The sequence below is a fragment of the Danio rerio genome, chromosome 12, assembly GCF_052040795.2.
Source record: "Danio rerio strain M-AB ecotype USA chromosome 12, GRCz13ab, whole genome shotgun sequence".
In the NCBI taxonomy this organism is placed as follows: domain Eukaryota; kingdom Metazoa; phylum Chordata; class Actinopteri; order Cypriniformes; family Danionidae; genus Danio; species Danio rerio.
In genome coordinates, this window is record NC_141032.1 from 37,429,332 (window position 1) to 37,449,743 (window position 20,412).

General features: G+C 32.5%; 1 protein-coding gene and 1 long non-coding RNA gene across 14 annotated transcripts in view; one reads left to right on the forward strand and one right to left on the reverse strand.

The window, feature by feature from the left end:
- The first annotated feature begins 1,018 nt into the window (after window positions 1-1,018).
- qki2 (QKI, KH domain containing, RNA binding 2) overlaps window positions 1,019-20,412 on the forward strand; it is a 74,679-nt gene continuing 55,285 nt past the window's right edge. For 12 of the 13 annotated variants that reach the window (XR_015503337.1, XR_015503338.1, XR_015503339.1 and 9 more), the window contains exon 1: window positions 1,019-1,704. Coding sequence is in view for 6 of the 13 variants with exons in the window: in XM_087274775.1 (XP_087130901.1) it covers window positions 1,563-1,704 (142 nt within the window). In the remaining 7 variants the exon portion in view is untranslated. The remainder of the gene's footprint in view (window positions 1,705-20,412) is intronic. The other variant, NM_200842.2, reaches the window with a different exon arrangement.
- LOC147841452 (uncharacterized) lies at window positions 16,455-19,500 on the reverse strand. Its single transcript, XR_015504415.2, has 7 exons — window positions 19,397-19,500; window positions 19,171-19,292; window positions 18,280-18,359; window positions 18,105-18,159; window positions 17,930-18,005; window positions 17,679-17,855; window positions 16,455-17,342 (listed from the first exon to the last, which is right to left on the reverse strand). It is a non-coding gene; the product is annotated as an uncharacterized LOC147841452 (long non-coding RNA).

Sequence of the window (20,412 nt, forward strand, 5' to 3'; positions counted from 1 at the left end):
CTTCTTGTCAATTTCAAAAAGATGTAACCTTCTTAAAAAAATATAATCTTCACAATTACTCTGTGAATGTCCTTGAGTGGCCCAGCCAGAGCCCAGATCTAAATCCTATTGAACATCTCTGGAGAGATCTGAAAATGGCTGGACACCATTGCTTCCCATCCAACCCGATAGAGCTTAAGTGGTACTGCAAAGAGGAATGGGCAAAAATTCCCAAAGACAGGTGTGCCAAGCTTGTGGCATCATATTCAAAAAGACTTGAGGCTGTAATTGCACCCAAAGGTCCATCATAAAGTATTGAGCAAAGGCTGTGAATACTTCTGTACGTGTGATTTTTCAGGTTTTTATTTTTAAAAATTTTTACAGCAATTTCAAAAAGTATTATTTCACATTTTCATTATGGTGTTTTGTGTTTAGAATTTTGAGGAAATATACAAATTTAATCCATTTTGGAATAAGGCTGTAACAAAAAAAAATTTGAAAAAAGTGAAGATGAATACTTTCTGGATGGACTGTATACACTTAAGGTCAAATTACAACTCTTCTGTTTTTTATTTGGTATATATTTTAGCTTATTTTTATCACACAATTTAACAAACTGGCAAATTTCTGACTGATAGATAACATTATATCATGCTTATAAAGTAAATTTAGTACAACTGTCATCAGAAAATTTAAAAATAAAATTCAGTGAATGCTTATGACACAAGATGACACATGCCATTGCTGAATGATCAATTATGAATCATCAACTACCACAATTTCAATCAAAATCTGCTTTAATGTTATTCTGACAAAAAGAAACTAGTCAATTTTAATTTCTGGATGAACTATCCCTTTAAGAGCCACAACGTCTCCATGAGCTCCTACTCTCTCTCAAGTATACATACAAGTTTGTGTATGAGCTGCTCTGCATCTGCGCGCGAGAGAGGGAGGAAAAAAGGCAGATTGTGCAGCTTTCTCCTCCCATTGGCGACTTCACACGATGGCAATGTTGAGCAGTGTAGGCTTGATCGTGATCATGTGACGGACAGCTTTGGCAGAGAACAGCACTGAACACAGAAACATCAGGCGCAACTAAAGGAGTTTCCACAAGCGCGAGGGAGACAGAGTCTACAAGTGAACGCCGCCGCGCTTTAAAACCGTTATTCGAGGGTTCTGACAGACACCGAAAGTCCCGTGGAAAAGCTGTCATCAGCAGTTTGGATAAAGAGGTTTGGTGGCGGTGTAAGAAGAGGAGAGGACGCACAAATCTCAGCGGGCATGCGGGAGTTTTTGGAGTTATTAGACGTCAAACATCCAACAAACATATAAGAACTTTCGCGAAGGTCCCATTTCTTAATTGCGTCATCGCTGTTTTTTTGTTTTGTTTTGTTGTTTTTTTGTGTGTGGTGGGAAAACTGATGGTTGAGAGCGATACAAAGTTGCAACGTTTTGTTTGAAAAGTAGCAGGAGTGTGGAATAAATACGGGGAAACACATTAAAACCCCCGCAGTTTGCTTTTTTGGTAAGGGGCTTTCGTGTTTTCCCTCAGACGTACGCATTTTTAAGGCAAAATTTTAAACATGGTTGGGGAAATGGAAACGAAGGAGAAGCCTAAGCCCACTCCTGATTATCTGATGCAGCTCATGAACGACAAGAAGCTGATGAGCAGCCTGCCAAACTTCTGTGGGATCTTCAACCATCTCGAACGACTGTTAGATGAAGGTCAGAGTTCTGTTTATCAGTAAAAAACGTAACAATGTCCTCAGATGTGTCATAAATGGGCTATGATAGGATAAATATGCTGTTATTGTTAAAAAGTGTTCATAGTTTTCTAATTTTTTAGCTGTAAATTATATATGTAATATCAATAATAACATATTTTTATTAGACCTAGTCTAATAAATTTTTTATTAGATGCTAGTCTATCAAGCATCCAATTTATTTATTGATATTTTCCCCACCCCTTGTTGATTATTTTCGCCATTGGGTGGCGTTAAGTGTGTGAATTCATGAGTAAATCTTTGAATTACCCATTCTCTAGAATTCCGAGACTTTTAGTATTGAAGTTTTGTATAACACATACACTGACACTGCAGGCTTAAAGGGATAGTTGATCCAAAACCAATCTTTCCAATCTTTTATGAATGTATTTCTTCTGCTAAACACTGAATAAGATATTTTGAAGAATGTTGGGGAAAAAAGTCCATTGACTTCAATAGTACGTTTTGTTCCTTCAGTGGAAGTCAATGGCTGAATTTTTGCCAACACTCTTGCTTTATGTTTAACTGAAGAAACGTGTTTGAAACGAGTAAAGTACACTAATCGTAGCTTAACCATAATATTTGTAGTTATAGAAATGGTAATATGACATGGTTACTACACTTTTTCTATTATAAATCTATGGTATATTAAGAGTTTTATACACATTCATAATTTTTCATCCGTTTTCTTTGTGTATGTGTGTGTGTGAATGAGATTAACCTTGAGATTTGAGATGTCTCAAAACAACTCCAGTGAAGAGGGCTTTTTGTTCCACTTTTTTTTCCAGCTAATGAAATTAAATGTTTCTTCACAACACATACTTGAAAATGGTTGTCTCGTGGTCAAGGGTGCATTTACATGACATGATTTTTAAATACTTTTATGTGTTTTGGACATTTGTTTATGGGTCATGTAAAGGCAAGCTTTTAAAAAACGATTTCTAGTTTTAGTAAAAGCTGCTCTGATCATCTTGGTTCAATCTACAGAAATGTGATTTTGTAAAAACTGTGTCACATTGTCCATGCAAATGGCATATTCAATTTGAGTATGTGTGCAAAAGTATATAACAAGTGGTGCACAAGTAATTAATATTAATTAATTCAATATTTGGGCTGCACAATTAAACCAAAGGGGATGGTCATGTGCAGTTATTTAAGTTTTTTTAAACACAATCATTCTGTGAAAATGACAGCATCACTTCTAAGTGAATTATAGCGCTGTTTAGTAAATGCTGACACATCTGAAAGCATGTGAATATATCACAATTAATGGCATTTTTTTACTCTAAACTCACACAGCATCTCAATTGGATTCAGATCAGGGCTTTTACTAGGCCACTCAATTTTTTTATTTTGTTTATCTTCAGAAGAAGTGTATTCTTCAGTCCAGTCTGATATAAATCAATGAGATAGTGATTCTGTATTGAATCACCATCATTGAATCGTCGAAACCAGTCAGTTATTCTGTTTATACAGAAACATCTATCAGCATTTCCCACTATATTGGGGTTTTCATATGAGAGCGCCCTCTGGCTTTTGGAGGAGATTTACTACACATGACAGAACCATTCTTTCCTCACAAGATGTGCAGGACAATTGGAGCTTTTGCTTAATTATGATTGCAATTACATTTCAATTTCTTGCCCAGCACAAGTTTAGTGGTTGTTCGACATAACATCACCATCTACTGGCCTGGCATGCATCATAAGTTTTTTTTGTGGAACCCTGTGAACGTGAGTAGTTTTCACCACATTATCATGATTGCGTAAAAACGTTTAATTTTTAATACATTGTTGCTGTTTTGTACATGCACACTTATTTAGAAAAGCAGTAATACCATATTTTCTACAGATGTCTGCTAGTTATTTTTGTGGAAATATAGAAAATGGTCTTAATTTCATGTTTTTTAATTTTATGCTGGCTTTTTGAAAGATTTAGATTGTTTAAATCTTGCCTCAAACAACAGTAGATGAAAACATTTTCTTTATTTACTTTGCTCAAATAAATCAGTTAGATGACCTGGAAATGTCTCTGATCGAAGGCAGATATTTTCTAGAAAACCAATTAAATCGGCACAGATGTGTTTAATAAAAAAAACATCAAAACATGCTATGGCGCAGTTGAATGATACTCAGATTTGAGGAACTGCTGGCTGTAATCGAGACTAGCCTACTTGTTGGTTTTATGAATCTAGTGGCAGGGCTATTTTTAACATTTACTACAGTGGCAAGTCATCTGTCTAGCCTCTCCAGACCTAGACGATATTGTAGAACAAATCTTGTACTACATTATATGCCAAAAATCTGGAGTTTGTTTAGGATTGGCACACTTTTAACTTCTCCGAATGCTGCGAAACGCATGCTAGCAGCAGTTCTCCCTCTGAGAATGCAGGGGAAGCTGATAACAGAATCACTTCTCACTTTCTTCCCCTCATTTTAATCATACAGCCCTGGTTTATTTCATTCTCAGTTTATTGCTGATAATCCAGTGTAATAATATAAAGGTTATCGCTGCAATTCTTTCACAGAGAGAAGGGCGATCTGTTAGATTTATATCCACAGTGTTCTGCAATTCATATTAGAGTGAATACAGCCTGTCTGTTTCATTGGTACACAGAATCTCTCTAGATTCATCATAGCACATTTATAGCTTGTGGCATATTAAAATATGTGTTATAAATAACCTTACTTAGCTTGGGTTTTTCAGTTCCTCGGTTTAGAGATAATTTAGCTTTGCCCTTACTTGAATACACTGCAATAAGGATGTAGATTTTGAAATGTTTATTAACAGAAAAAATAGATAATAGCTTTCATTTTACTATCACTTTTTTGTTGTATAGCTTTATTGTATCATTTATTTTCCTTGTATGAGGATCCCAGTTCTGTCAGGTTATTTTAAAGAGGTTACTGTGTAATAGGCTTGGTATTTGCTTTTCACACAATCAGTATGTTTTATGATGCTGAAGAAATCTATTGTTGCAGTTTTCAACTAGGGCTTCAGAGTGCAGTATGTATATCTCCTATAGTCACATTTTAGTGATAATAGTTAAACAAGCACTACTGTTTATCACTTTCATTTGTTTTTCAATGGATAGTTCACCCAAAAATGAAAGTAACCTCATCATTTACTCATCCTTATGTCATTTTTTAACAACTTTATTTTTTTAACACAGAAGATAATTTGAAAAATGCTGATTGTTGGTATTCATTGACCTCCATAGTAATAATATGATAGTCAATGGGTGCCATCATCCAGGATTCTTCAAAATAACTTATTTTGCATTCAACAGAAGAATAAAACTTGGTTTTAAACCAAGTGAAGCGTGAGCAAACAATAAAAGAGATTTCATTTTTGGCTGAACCATCCCTTTAAGGCCTGTTACAGCGCAAATATTCCAATTTATAATATATATATATATATATATATATATATATATATATATATATATATATATATATATATATATATATATATATTCCAATATAATTTTCCAATTGCAATAAAAGTTTAAAGCATTTACATGCAAAAAAGAATGTTTAAAACTTTGTTCCTGAAAAGTGTTCCGCCAGTAAAACATAAAACAGAGTTTTATTTATTGTAAAACTATTTTATATATTTATAAAATTTATGTTTGCTGTTAAATTATTATATTTTAGCTAACATATTTATAATATTTTAGAAAATCTTTAAAAAATATTAAACATTTAAAAAAATATTTTTAATATTAAAAATGGATATCTTCATATTTCAGGGTGTTTTTTTGTGATATGGTGCTGTATTTACATGAAACAAGTGAAAGAATCACTGACTCATTGGCTCAAGTAATTCATAAACTAAAGAACTGGAAAAACTCTGTATAGTGCTGTCTGAGATGCACAAATGTTCTATTATATAACTCTTTAAAAAAAACAAAACAAAACAAAACAAAAAAACAATTCAAAGCAAAAAAAAAAAAAAAAGGAAAATAATACTGGTTCTAACTCGATATCAACTCTAATTTGTTTAAGTGTTTTACTACATTATCCACACATAATCCATTATCACAAAAATACTTCAAATTTCAAGATACCGATTTTCGATATCAAAAATATTTTCAAACAACATTGACTTACTGTATGAAATTTATATTTTAAAGATAATATATATATTTAACTAAGATCACAAAAGCAATCAAATACAGCATGATTACAGCATAACAAGTTCGTATTTACATAAAGCAAGAGAAAGGATTACTGACTTATTGGCTCAAGTAATTCATAAACTAAAGTACAGGAAAAAATCCAGTATACAGTGTTGTCTATGATGCACAAATGTTTACTTCCAAACTCTTTAGAATATAAACACAAACAAAGCAACAATAAAATAATACTGGTAGGGCTGCACAATATTGGAAATAAACCGACATTGCGATATTTTGTTTTTCTGCAATTGATATTGCAATATAAATATAATTTCACAGTATGACTAATGTAGAGGAGTGAATCTGCATAATACATATACAGTTGAAGTCAGAATTATTAGCCCAATAGCCCCCCTGAATTATTAGACCTGTTTATTTTTCCCCCTAATTTTTGTTCAGAGATTTGTACAACACATTTATAAACATAATAGTTTTAATAACTCATGTCTAATAACTAATTTATTTTATCTTTGCCATGATGACAGTACATAATATTTTACTATATAGTTTTTAAACACTTCTTTACAGCTTAAAGTGACACTTAAAGGCTTAACTAGGTTAATTAGGTTAATAAGGCAGGTCATTGTATAACAGTGGTTTGTTCTGTAGACCATTGAAAAAAACAATCTAGCTTATAGGGACTAATAATATTGTCCTTATAATGGTGTTTAAAAAATTAAAAAACTGTTTTTAATTTAGCTGAAAAAAACAATTAAGGCTTTCTTCAGAAGAAAAAAATATTATCTAACATACTGTGAAAATTGTATGCTTTCCTTGCCCTGTTAAACATCATGGGGGTACAATTTAAAAAAAGGAAAAAAAATCAAAGGGTGGCTAATAATTCTGACTTCAACTGTATTACATAATGATCATTACATTAATTAAAGTATAAATTAATAACATAGATCAATATACAAAATAAACAAACATCACTTTAAGGTTTTCTGGAGAGGTATTGAGGCACAGAAATTTAATGTAAAATAACACTGTATACAGTTGTCAACATTTGAAGCTTATCAAATCCTTAAGTTGTCCTAAAATTCAACATCATCAAAATGACAAGAATGGAAAAAACTTTTGTAATCCACTTTAAATGTTTTTAGTAATAATTAAATGCTATTATTCCACTTTGCAGATCCTGCAATGTGACTATTGCAAATGATCACATTGCAATATTGATGCTGAAAAAATATTGTGCAGCCCTAACTAGTGCTCAGCAAACTCAGCTTTCCTAACTAACTTTAATTTGTTGAACTGTTGTATCATGAGACCAATATCATAATTGTTATTGCAACATGCTGTAATTGATTGCTTTTGTAACATTAGTTAAATATATCATCTTTAAAGTATAAAAAAACAAAACGGTTCAGGCAGAGTTTTTGTTTTAATAAGTCAGTGTTTTTTAACAAAATAGATGCTTGTTTTTTTTTGCAAAAGGAAGTGACACATTTGACAATGTCCTCTTACACATCGTTAAAACATATGGCATTATCATAAATTATAAATATAACATGCCCCTGTGTCATTCTTTTTTTAACCAACAGTTCAATGTTGACATTTTCTGTAGTTGTCCTATCTCTGCACTCCTAAATGTACTTGTTCTTAGTGGATTTTGTATTTGTAGTGCTTTAAACCAATGCAAGCCATTGCACACAGTATTTGATGACTCATTTGATATTCTGCGCTGTGGTGTGTTATTGGTTTTGGGTGTTGTAAATCTCCAGCATGCTGCTCTTTTTCTTCACGCTTCTTATTCTGCCGGTATGCAGCTAATTGAATTATTTGAGTAATTAAGTCATCATAGAAGGAAAATATCTGGGAGACGATCCAGAGGCAATGTTGAACTTCTCTTTGAAAAAAACAGCCTTTTTCAGATCTGATTTAGATATAACAGGCACTGCAGATCCCCAGGGGAGCCTGCGAGTGATTCAGAGATGAAATTGTTGCAAAATGTGCTTTTTTCTTTGCAATAGTTCTGTTGCCTATTATTATTGCATAAGATAACTGATATTGGGTTTAGCAGCGTTGCACAAATGTTGTTGTTGGAAGCACTTTCAATAAATATGGAACAAAATTGAACCTGATTTGTTTTAGTGTGAAACTAGAAAAATAAAGTCCATAGACAAATTTTATGGTGGCTTGTTGTTTTTAGAAAGTTTGAAGCAGTTGGCATAGATAGATAACTACATATAGGTTAGCAGGTTTCTAGGATGAATTAGCATATCGCTAGCATGTTTCTAGTATAAACTAACATGTTGTTATCATGATTTTAGTATCAATTAGCATGTTGCTAGTATGATTAGTATGTTTTAGTATGATAAGTATGTTTCTAGTATGGATTGGTAAATTGCTAGTATGAAATGGTATGTTGTTAGTACGTCCAATGTAAAGTCAATGGCAGTGTTTTTAGAATGGAAGTCTATGGGACAGTTGCTAAGGTGCCGTAAGTGGTTGCTAGGGTGTGGCTAGTAAGTTGAAAGGTCATACAGTGATTGGCAGACTGGCGTAGTTATGAGAATACAAAGTTTGGTCCAATGCTAAGTCAATGGGACTTTTCCGAATTTTCTGGGTCAGTTTTCAGAAAACCGTAAGTCGCATCAGTTGGAAAAAATATAGCAACCCGAGTCTCCCCAGTTTGAAGGTTTGGAGTTAGTTTGATGGTTGTAGTATGAATGATCTAGAAGGAGATGCATATTAAAATTAGTCTTAGTAGAAGAAGAAGAATATTAAATTTATGTTGTATAACAGTGTGTTGGCTTTCTCAAGACACCCTAATAAGAATTTTATCCTATGGAAAAGTCTAAAGGTCAAGTTAATTTTATGATCTGTTTAATTATTATTATTGTTATTATTTATTTATTTTTTTTGTAAAGTGCTTAATAGGATTTCTTTATCTGCCAAGTTCTCAAGTTTTTCTGTTGATAAAAATTTGGAATTAAATAGACATTTAATAAATGTAATGTAATAAACAGCAGGATTCCCATAAATTAAAGAAAAATATTACAATTTCTATCAAAATTTAAAAATAAACATACAGTATAAACTAATAAACTACAAACATTTAAAAAGCTTTCCGTACATTTCTGTTTATTTTATGTTTTCTTTTATATAATAAAATGAAAATAAACCATAGGGTTTCCATTCATTAAATAAAATAATTAATATCTAATTAATTGTATTTTCTTTGAATAATGTTACATAAACATTCAAGTTAAAATACAATTAAACTAAATATTATTTGTTTGCATTTTATGTAATAAATATTCATATAATGTTTATTCTAAAGACGAAATGAATAAATACTTTCACATTTTTATTATTTGTAATTTGGATATGCATGTCTTTATAATGTAAATCTTTGCTTTTTTTGGGTTTCTCATTTAAAGGATCCGTTCACCCAAAAGTGAAAACTACCACATTATTTATTCCCTCTCATGTGGTTTTAAACCTTTATGAGTTTCTTCTTCTGTTGAACTCAAAAGAAGATATTTTGAAGAATGCTGGTTGCTGGCACCTATCGACTTTCATAGTAGATGAAAAAAAATACAATAGAAATCAATGGGTGCCAGCAACCAGCGTTCTTCAAAGTAGGGCTAGACAATATTGAAAAAATGTTTTTTTCCAATATCGTGAATTGGAAATAGATTACAATATGAATAAAATTTCACCAGATGATTTGGAAAAATGTCATTAATTTAGATCAACTGGGATGATCAGTTTTTTTTTGTTTGTTTTTTTTTACATGCAGTGCATCTAAAATATAGTAAATTACAATATAAATACAACAGAAAATAAAACGTCACCTTAGAATTATACGGTTCTATCTGACATTTTTGTCAAAATTGAGTTATTGACATTCTTATTAATTTACAACTTATTTACATTTTGGGATGTTTTTTTATAAGTTGTCTACATTTTAAGACTTTTTATTTAACAAACAATTGTTACACACATGCTGTTTGCTATGGAATGCAAAAACTTTGAAGCTCATTATCTCAAAACAATTCAGAACGCAGATAGAACCTTATAATTCCAAGGTGACGAAAAGTTAAGTAAACAATTTACTGTTAAACTCCCCAGAAAACTATAAAGCACTGTTAAAACTGTCTTTGGTTTTCTGGAGATTTTATTTAATTTCAAGTGAAAAAATGTAATCAATCAAATGTAAAATAACATGGTCATCATAGTATAGTAATTACAAAATAATAATATTTAATAAAATCTTTATCTTTTAATGTTTAATAAATAACCTAATCCAGCAATGTGATTATTGTGGATACACACTGCGATATTGATGCTCAAACGTAATATTGTTTAGTCCTACTTCAAAATGTCTTCATTTGTGTACTACTGAAAATGTAAAAATAGGCTTTGAACAAGTTAAGGGTAAGTAAATGATGGCAGAAATTCTATTTTTGGGTGAACTATCCCTTTAAATCAGTAATTTGGTCGTTTGCCAAAAGTCAAGATTGTGTCATGTATTTCCTAAAGAGGTGAAAGTTGCCTTAGGCAAATGTGTTAGGAAAGTTTGAATTCTCACTGGTGCTTTGACCTCAGAATGTCCTTGCACTACGGTCATCTTGGTTAAACTGTAAAGTGTGGTTCTCTGGTCACCCCTTCCAAACACAGACTGGCTCGTGAGCAATGAAGAGTCGTTGCTCTGACCTATAAGCATCATATGACCGTGACAAGGGCACAACACACAGTGGACTTAAGCAGAGATCACATGAGTCTTCATGAATCTGTCAGCACTTCATGACTCTTAGAACTGCCGGATGATCCATAGAAAGAGATCAAGCGTGAATATTGAATATCAAGGATAAATGTGCATTTCAGGAAACATTTTTGTTGCTTATTTAGCCGTTGTATATATTATTTAAAGATTTACTGAGGTGTTTTGTTCTGTGTTAAATATTCAATGCAACTTAAATACAACTGAAAAATTAAAGGTCACGTAAAGTGCTTTGAAATGTGCATTTCTATTCGATGTTTGACATAATCTGCAAAATGAAAAGAAGGCGGGACATATAGAGTAGCTCCTCCTCTTTTAAAACAACAGCCAATAGTGTTTTGTTTGATTACTGCTCTGCCAGTGAGAGTGGTTGAGCTCTAGCCTATCAAATGAAATGCAAATGAAAAGTGTCTTGAAGGTGGTGGGGCATGTCAGATACTACAGAGCATTTGATAGGTCAAGATTTGATGAGAAACTGAAGTATGAGGTGAGTTGGTGGACATGATAAACTGCAAGCTTTACATGTTTACATCGGTTTTATATCTTCTAAATGTGGATTTTGTCATTGTTTTGTACCACATCTTGCTTATAGATATGCCTAAAGACCAGCATACTGCCACTAACATCTAAAAACAATTAGTTTCACTGGACCTTTAAGACCAGGTGGAAGATATCAAGTAGCCACTCCCCGCTCTTTTAAAACATAACCAATAGACCCTTTTTACGAGAAACGTGATGTTATGTTGTGTTTAATGGTAATCAGCATCTCAAATCCTTGAATGCTTTTAATATTTACATTTTTTTAATGTATGTATTATATCATTTTTATGTTTTATATCATTATTTATGTATCAGTTATATTACAGTGCATCCGGAAAGTATTCGTAGCACTTCACTTTTTTAACAATTTTTCATGTTACAGCCAAATTGGGTTAAAATCATTTTTTTTCTCAGCAGTCTACACACAATACCCCATAATGACAATGTGGAAAAAGATTTTTTGAAACTGTTGTAAATTTATCAAAAATGAAAAAAAAAAAACCCCTGAAAAATCACATGTACATAAGTATTCACAGTTTTTGCTCAATACTTTGTTGATGCACCTTTGGCAGCAATTACAGCCTCAATTCTTTTTAAATATGATGAGAATCCTGTTATTTAAACTTAAAGAAAAAAAATAATGACTTCGTTTAACAGTTTCTTCTCCTCAGTGTCAGTATAGTGCGCAAATTCAAGAGCAGTGTGCACTGATGCATCAGCCTAAAAATATATCTTTATTTGTGTTCCAAAGGTCACAGGGGTTTGGAACGTCATGAGGGTAACAACCATTGAGATTTATAATTAATAATGAATAATTTACATTTAATGATTAATTATTACAAATTCGTTATATTGTTAGTTTTTTGTTAAACCATTCAATTTAAGGAACATGGTCCAAAGGAAGAACGGAGGTATAGTATGTTACAACCTAAAATCTGAAGCATTATACTATCTGGGATATGGATTCCTCGCATATAAGACAAAAAAGTGGATATAAAGAGAATTATACAATAAGACAAACATTAAAAAATATACATATAAAGCATTTTGAAGATAACACCCATACACACCCATTTACGGCCAATTTTAGTTTCTTTATTTCACCTAGTGCATGTATTCGGACTGTGGGGGGAAACCAGAGCACCTGAAGGAAACCCACACCAACAAGGGGAGAACATGCAAACTCCACATAGAAATCCCAACTGGTCCAGCCGAGACTTCAACCAGTGACCTTCTTGCTGTGAGGTGACAGTGCTAACCACTGAGCCATCATGCCGCCAACACATTAAACATATAACACATTCTATATATAACATGTCTTCTGAAGTTCTGAATGTAGAAGTGACCTTTTCATCTCCCAAGTTCATGTGATATCTGCAGTCTTTGATTTTGGCTGCATTAAGCTATTACCTCTTTAGCCTGGTCCCGTGACACAGACTGAGCAAGATGCAGAAAGTCCCATGGTGGATCAGAGTTTGGGTCGAGGGCACGCAGACTAGACAACTTTCCTCACATTTCTGCAGAGTTCATTCAGGACAGATGTTGCAGAATTAACATGCAATACAGGAATGGTTGAGAAACACTTCTCTGTGAGGAGCAGGTGGAAGAGAACAGGCTGAATTAACTATTCAACCCTAAAAAAAGCTTTATGAGCAAGTCATAGATGTTATATGTAGCGTCATATTTTTTTCTTCATTGAATTAATTGGTAGATATTTTTATCCATTAAATTGATCAAAAGAGACAGTTATTGTGTGACGTAACTTTCTGTTGATCAAAGAATAAATGAAAAATGAATAATAATGGTAATAGATTTAGATATAGATGGATAGATAGGAACTATTGAATGTCAGACATCTTGCATACTAAATCTAATCAAGCAAAATATAATTCACAAAAGGCACAGGCACACATATGTATATTGAGCATCCAATATGCGATATTAGAATGATTTCTAAAAATCAAGTGAGAGATTTTTTATCACATGAATAAATAGCTTTAAAATATAAATATAAAAATATATAATTAAAATAAATTATTACAATATATTATAATTGCATTGAATTATACATTTTATTTTAATTAATTTATTTTGATAGTTACTTTAAATTGTAATAATATTTCACAATATCATTATAAATGGTTACTTTAAATTGTATTAATATTCACAATATAATAATAATAATAATAATAATAATAGTGTTACTTTAAATTGTAATAATTTTTCACAATATATCAATAATAATAATAATAATAATAATAATAATAATAATAACAACCATAATAAAAAATAATAAATGCCTACTTTAAATTGTAGTAATATTTCCCAATATTCCTTTTATTTATTTTGAAAATAGGGCATATCATTTATTGTGTATATATACATAGTCCGAATTAATGTAGGCAGGGCATTAATTTTATCCAACAGGAATTAGTTGAATCATGAAAAAAAAATAATAGTGCTTGGTGTTTGCATGAATGGAAGTAATTTCACAGATCACTCTAACATTTTGATTAAAGATTACGAAACAATTGTTTTTCTATTGAGCAAGAATTGCTTGATTTCTTTCCCAGCACTGTAAAAAAATATCCCAAATTAACAGTTTTGCATATTTTGTGCATTCTTATGTTTTTATTTATTTGTTTTTTCCCCATTTATTAGGCTTTTGAGTTGCATTATGAGACCTTGATTTTTTTTTTACATTTTAACCTTGAAAAAGTGTTTTCATTAACATTTTAAGTAGTTTAAAGAGAAATATTGTCTGGGTTGTTGTTGTATATTATTGTACAAATACCTTGTAATAAACTGCCAGCTCATTTTCAGATATTTTACTGACTTATTTCTGTATTATATTATTTCAAACTACTCAAATGTCAATAAAAGTCACTTTTTAAACTGTACAGTTACAAAGAATGAAATGTATAAAAACAGATGGAATAAGATTAAATTTGTTAAAAGTTTTAATGAAAAAGAAAAGAAAGACATAATAGTCGGATCTGTCAGACGTAGCACAGTGCTCATTTACTAAAGGCACAGCTAAACAGATATTTTATCAGTCTTGATTAAAACTGAGGCCGACTTTAATTAAAAAAAAAAATGGTTTTAAACTTTAAGACCGATCTACACTGCTTTGACTGAACTCCTGGAATTTCTTATTTACTTGATCCTAATGATCTGAGTGATCTTTTGGGTTTGTATTCAGTGAGCATAATGTATTGAGGTCCTAAGCCATTTAGTGATTTTTTACAAGTAGTAATACTTTAAAATATATTCTAAATGTAACTGGAAAGCAGTGTAAAGACCTGAGGAAAGGTGTGATGTGCTCTGATTTTCTGGTTCTGGTCAGAATCCTGGCTGCAGCATTCTGGATGATCTGCAGCTGTTTGACTGTCTTTTTGGGAAGGCCAGATAGACGAGTCCATTACAGTAATCCACCCTGCTGCTGATAAAAGCATGAACAAGTTTCTCTAAGTCCTCAGTTGACACAAGGCATCTAATTCTTGCAATGTTTTTGAGATGATAGTATGCTGATTTATTTATTGCTTTGACACCACTACTAAAACTGACTCCAGAATCACACCTAGATTCTTGACTTTTTTTCACCCCTAGAGGCAAGGTACACATTCACCTTAAGAAACTCATCTTTCCCAAAATGCTATGACTTCAGTTTCTCTTTGTTTAACTGAAGACATTTTTAGCACATCCAAATGTTAATTTTATCAATGCACTGGCAGAGGGTGACAATGGGTCTGGGTGGGAGCATATAAAGGTTGATTCACAACTGTATATAAATGGAAAGCACTTAGATATTTTTTACAGTGTGGGTACTTGCGTACACTATTAAGGATATTTAGTTAATCTATAAAATTTCAGATTTTTTTTTAAAATGATGCTTATATTTGAATATCTAACAAATTTTCCAAATGGCCAGTCTAAATGAAATTGCTTTGTTTGACAGACACGCGGATGTGCCTGAAGCCATAAAGTCACAGTTCTAGTGTTCTTTATGTCAATCCTCATGTGTTTTTCAGTTTTCTGTGTGTGAGTTTTCCTTTGTCTCCCTTTGGCCCTTTTCTGCGATAAGATAAATGTTGATTATCAAACGTGTCTGTGATCTCATCAGTCTCCTGCTCTTCCCAGACTGCTTTGCTCACATCTGTAAACACTCAACGCTTATCTCAGCTTTAACTGCTGGTTTGTCCTGCAGTCGCATTGACACAAGTAGACAATCTCAGTGTCTCTCAGTCTAAACGCAATCAGCAGACATGCACACTACTGATGACCGTCACAATCACATGATGAAGATGTTGCGTTCACAATCAGGGCGATACGCACAAGCTGCACTTTCAAATTTTTTGATTGCCAGGGTGACCTTAAGGAGACAGTTAAGCAAAAAAAAAAGATAGAAAGTCTATTGACGTCAAAGGCGATGACTTGGTTAATGACCTTGCAGATGGCATGATTTGCTTTGAAAATTGTTTCATTTTTATATCTTGTCATCATAAATGGCTTGGAAAGTATTGAAATATTGCATGTGAATCATATGCATATAAAATTATATTGATTTTATTTGCATATGATTTATATTTGATTGATCTCGTGACGTTTTTTGAGACTTAAACACTAAAGTTTAAAAGTTCAGGATTTGTATTTTTTATTGAATTTGTATTATAGTTTTTAAAGAAATGAATACTTATGTTCAGCAAATACAGTATATATCGCTATTAGATGTAGTAGATGTACTGTTGAAGTAAGAAATATTAGCCCCCCTTAGATTATTATTTTTTTTAAACAATTCCCAGATTATGTTTAACAGAGCAAGGAAATGTTTTACAGTATGTCTGATAATATTTTTTCTTTGCTTTATTTTGGCTAGAAAAAAAACATTTTAGGGTCAAAATTATTAGCCCCTTTGACTTATATATGTTTTAGATTGTCTGCAGAACGAACCAACGTTACAAAATGACTTGCCTAATAAACCCAACCTGCACTCTCAGAAAAAAAGGTACAAAATTGTACCTTTTAGGGTACAAATGGCCCGTCACTGGGGTGGTACCCTTAAGGGTACAAATTTGTACCTCTATTTAAAGGTACAAAATTGTACCTTCTACATTTGTACCCTTTAAGGGACAATTTTGTACCCTAGACACTGAAGGTACAAAAATGTACCTTTTTATATTATATAGTATTTTCAGGGTACTGACCAAGGCATTTTGATCCTTTGGTGACTGCATGCACAAATAAATAAATAAAATATTTTGGTTCACAGATGTCCATTTTTATTTATTTATTAATGTAGAAATATTTCATTACAAATCACAACTGAATGTGTTAAGAAATAAAATTACACAGCAAGTATAAAGCAGACATGTAAAACAGTAAAAAGAACAATTTAGATAAGAATAAAAACTAAATAATCTACACTTAATACAAAGACCAAAAGAATACTGTTTAAGATTTATAAACACATTACACAGGCTACATCAAGTACTGCACTTTATAAAGTCCAAAGTATTTGTCTTTAGTCAGAATACTGAGTCATAATAAATAATTTGTCATCAACATTTTCTCTGAATTTCATTTCATTTATTTTCTCTATAAATTGCTTCAACAGTGCAGAAAACCAAATACATCAGTAGCCTCTTCCTCAACATCAGTAGATTACTCCTCATCATTCTCAAGTGGAGTTGTAATTTGTTGTAACACAATATGTGTTTATGCTTTTGATAAACATGACATGTAAAGCACTCATATCTGGAAAATGTTCTTTGATAGTCATTAGGAGCACAAATTATTTAAAAATTTGCTTTATGCATGAATGATAGCAGTGTGCTGGATTAACTTGATGATTGTGATTATCCCAAGAACATGTAGAGAAACAAAAAACAAGGTTGATCACTCTGGTAACTGGAGTAGATTGAGGCTTGTCACCGTCCACCGTTCATTCAAAACATTCCACTGCAGAAACATCAAGGTGTTCTTCTAATAAGATGGATATGTCAAAAATGTATATTCATCCACATCATTAGCCCGGCCAATCGCAATCCCATCAACTCTGAAGACTGCCGTGACTCGTCTTGTTAACACAGTTGTCCAGTCGGTGGCCTCCTCCTGTACTTGAACTGTTGGATGTGGTGAAGATGGTTCACTGTAAATGACAAAGCAATAATTACATTAACATCAGTCTCTCTATCACTGATGAAGAGAAAATCAACATGCATAGAAAGTAAAATAATTAATATTCACTGATTAAAAAAAAAAGTATCACAGATTAAAAGACTAATATAAATTTCATTCATTCATTCAATTTCTTTTCGGCTTAGTCCCTTTATTAATCTGGGGTTGCCACAGTGGAATGAACCACCAACTTATCCAGCATATGTTTTATGCAGCAGATGCTTTTCTAGCTGCAACCCAGTATTACGAAACATCCAGACACACTTATTCACACACACATTTATACACTACAGACAAATAAGCTTACCAAATTCAGCTATAGCGCATGTCTTTATACTTGTGGGGAAACCGGAGCACTTGGAGGAAACCTTCACGAACACTGGAAGAATATGCAAACTCCTCACACAAATGCCAACTGACCCAGCCGAGGCTCGAACCAGCGACCTTCTTGCTGTAAGGTGACAGCACTACCCACTGCGTCATCCTAATATAAAGAATATCAAGCATTATAAAATGCATTTATCACAGCATATACTAAACAGAAAACAACATACGCACCGGAGCACAACGAAATGTTGAAGTGTCTCGCTTAACAAGGCTGGCAACATGAGAAGTGCTGCTGTAAAATCAATTCCTGGAACATAAAATGTGGCATATAAACAAATATGAAGGAATCCATCCAAAGCTAGAATTTAATAATATTAATCAAGTGGAGAAAGTTTAGAAAGAGTACCTTAGAGTCAGGTCCATAGCATTCTTAAGTTGATCTCTCATCTTTCGATGAAAACCTAGAAAATAATTTTAAACATGTGGGTGTACATTTATTGTTGTTTGTAAGTAAAAACCTACAAATTTAAAATAGTATGTAAGCCATTAAAACCATGGTATAGATAATGAGACATACTTACATCTTGAAAGCCATGCTTTCATATGACATGCCTTCATTGGTCTAATGCTGTTAGCCTGCATTCTGTTGTTCAATCTTGTCCTGAAAGACAATTGGAAACTTCATAAACTTCTGGAAAGCAATAAGATAAAGCAATAACTATTTATTTATTTTGAGATATTAATAAAATAGGTAAAATAGCTCAAGGTAACGTTACCAGTTTCAGAACAGATGAGACAAATTATTACATTAAAGAACAAAGTATAACTTAAAACGTCGATTTATACAACATGGTATGTTAATAATTTTACATTAACACAAGTATAACGTTAAACGATAGTAAAGCACCAACAATACATGACAGTTTGTGGACACTCCTCAACATTAATGTAACTTAGACACTGAAACGAAGATATGTAACAAGCATACACACGCCACGTTTGTAACTAGCCACGTTTACATAATCAGTCGCTTTGTCGGTGACAAAATTGTGATTTTTCTTCACAAAATGGCAGTGTAACTTATATAACCGTCTAAAATTACATTTCAGCGGTCAACCGTGGCTAGAAAAATGGCCTCAAAATATAAAACATTATCGATAATTACAAATTTCCAGTATTAATAACAAAAGGTTTTATATCAAGGTATATGAAGACTTTGGTCGCGCGAGCTCCGGGCCACACCGAACATTACTCACGGCCCGATTCCGGTGCACGGATACGGCAGCGTCGGCTCGCTTCTGCCGCCGCAACTGGCCCGAGTGTATTTTGCTATTTGGGTTGCTATTATATTCCGCCGTGGCAACACTTATTAATAAAGCAGTAACGTAACGTAAGATATAAGACGCGAATACGTAACGTAGGCGATAAAGGGAACTTTTACACCGAGAAAACTAACAGCATATAGTACTCACCGTCTATAACGTTATGTCCCTCGGTGACTTCGATATCACATTGTATTAACTTCTTTAATAAGCTGCAGACATCTTAGCAAACACCATCCTGCAGGCCAACGTACACCAGGCAGCCCGGAGCACTTAAAGCGGGGGAAAGCCGAGACCCGAGAGTCAGACAAAATCAACAAAACACGGCTTCACATGTAAAAATGAGACTGAAAATATATCTTTAATACATTCTTACCTGAAAAGTGTGGACTCCAAAATAGACTTTTCTTTGAAAAGCGTGCGAAGTTCTGTGTAAACAGCCAGCATACTCGACGGACCGCCTCAGTAACAAACACTACTATAACGTCTCAACAAGCCAAATTCTTAAAGAGACAGCAACGTCACCACCTGTATGAAGATGCTGTCACTGCATGGTTCTTATTCTACATCCCATAAACTATAGGGTCTTAAACAGTAAGCAAAGACCAGTATTTACGTATTTACGACCAGTATTAAATTTTAATGATTAAAATTACATTCAATTATAAATTAAATTATTAACATTTTTGAGAAAAAATGTAATTTAAATACATGAAAAAAATTAAATTATTAAAATACTTAATTCAATCAATTTATTTATTTATTATATTTTTAAATTATGTATTTTAGTATTAATGTTTAGTATTAATGCATTTAAATTAGTGTTATATAGTGTCTTGATCTTATCATGAGCTGAGGGTACAATTTTGTTCCTATAGGGAAACAAAATATATAATTGTACCTTTAAAGGTGCCAAATTGGTCCTTTACGGTACAATTTTGTATCCAAATGTGCTATAAAAGGTACAAAAATGTACCTTCCTAACCTAAATCTGGACATTTGTACCTTTATAGGCCATTTGGGTACAAAATTGTACCCTAAGGACCAATATGGGACCTTTAAAGGTACAATTTTATATTTTGTTCCCTCTAGGAACAAAATTGTACCCTCATTGTACCTTTTTTTCTGAGAGTGTGTCTAGTTAAACTAGTTAACCTAGTTAAGCCTTTAAATGTCATTAAGCTGTATAGAAGTGTCTTGATAAACATCTAGTAAAATAGTATGTGCTGTCACCATGGCAAAGATTAAAGAAATCAGTTATTAGAAATGAGTTATTGAACTATATGTTTAGAAATATGTTGAAAAAATCTCCGTTAAACAGAAATTGTGGAAAAAAAATGTAACAGGGTGGCTAATAATTTAGGGGGGTTAATAATTCTGATTGCAACTGTA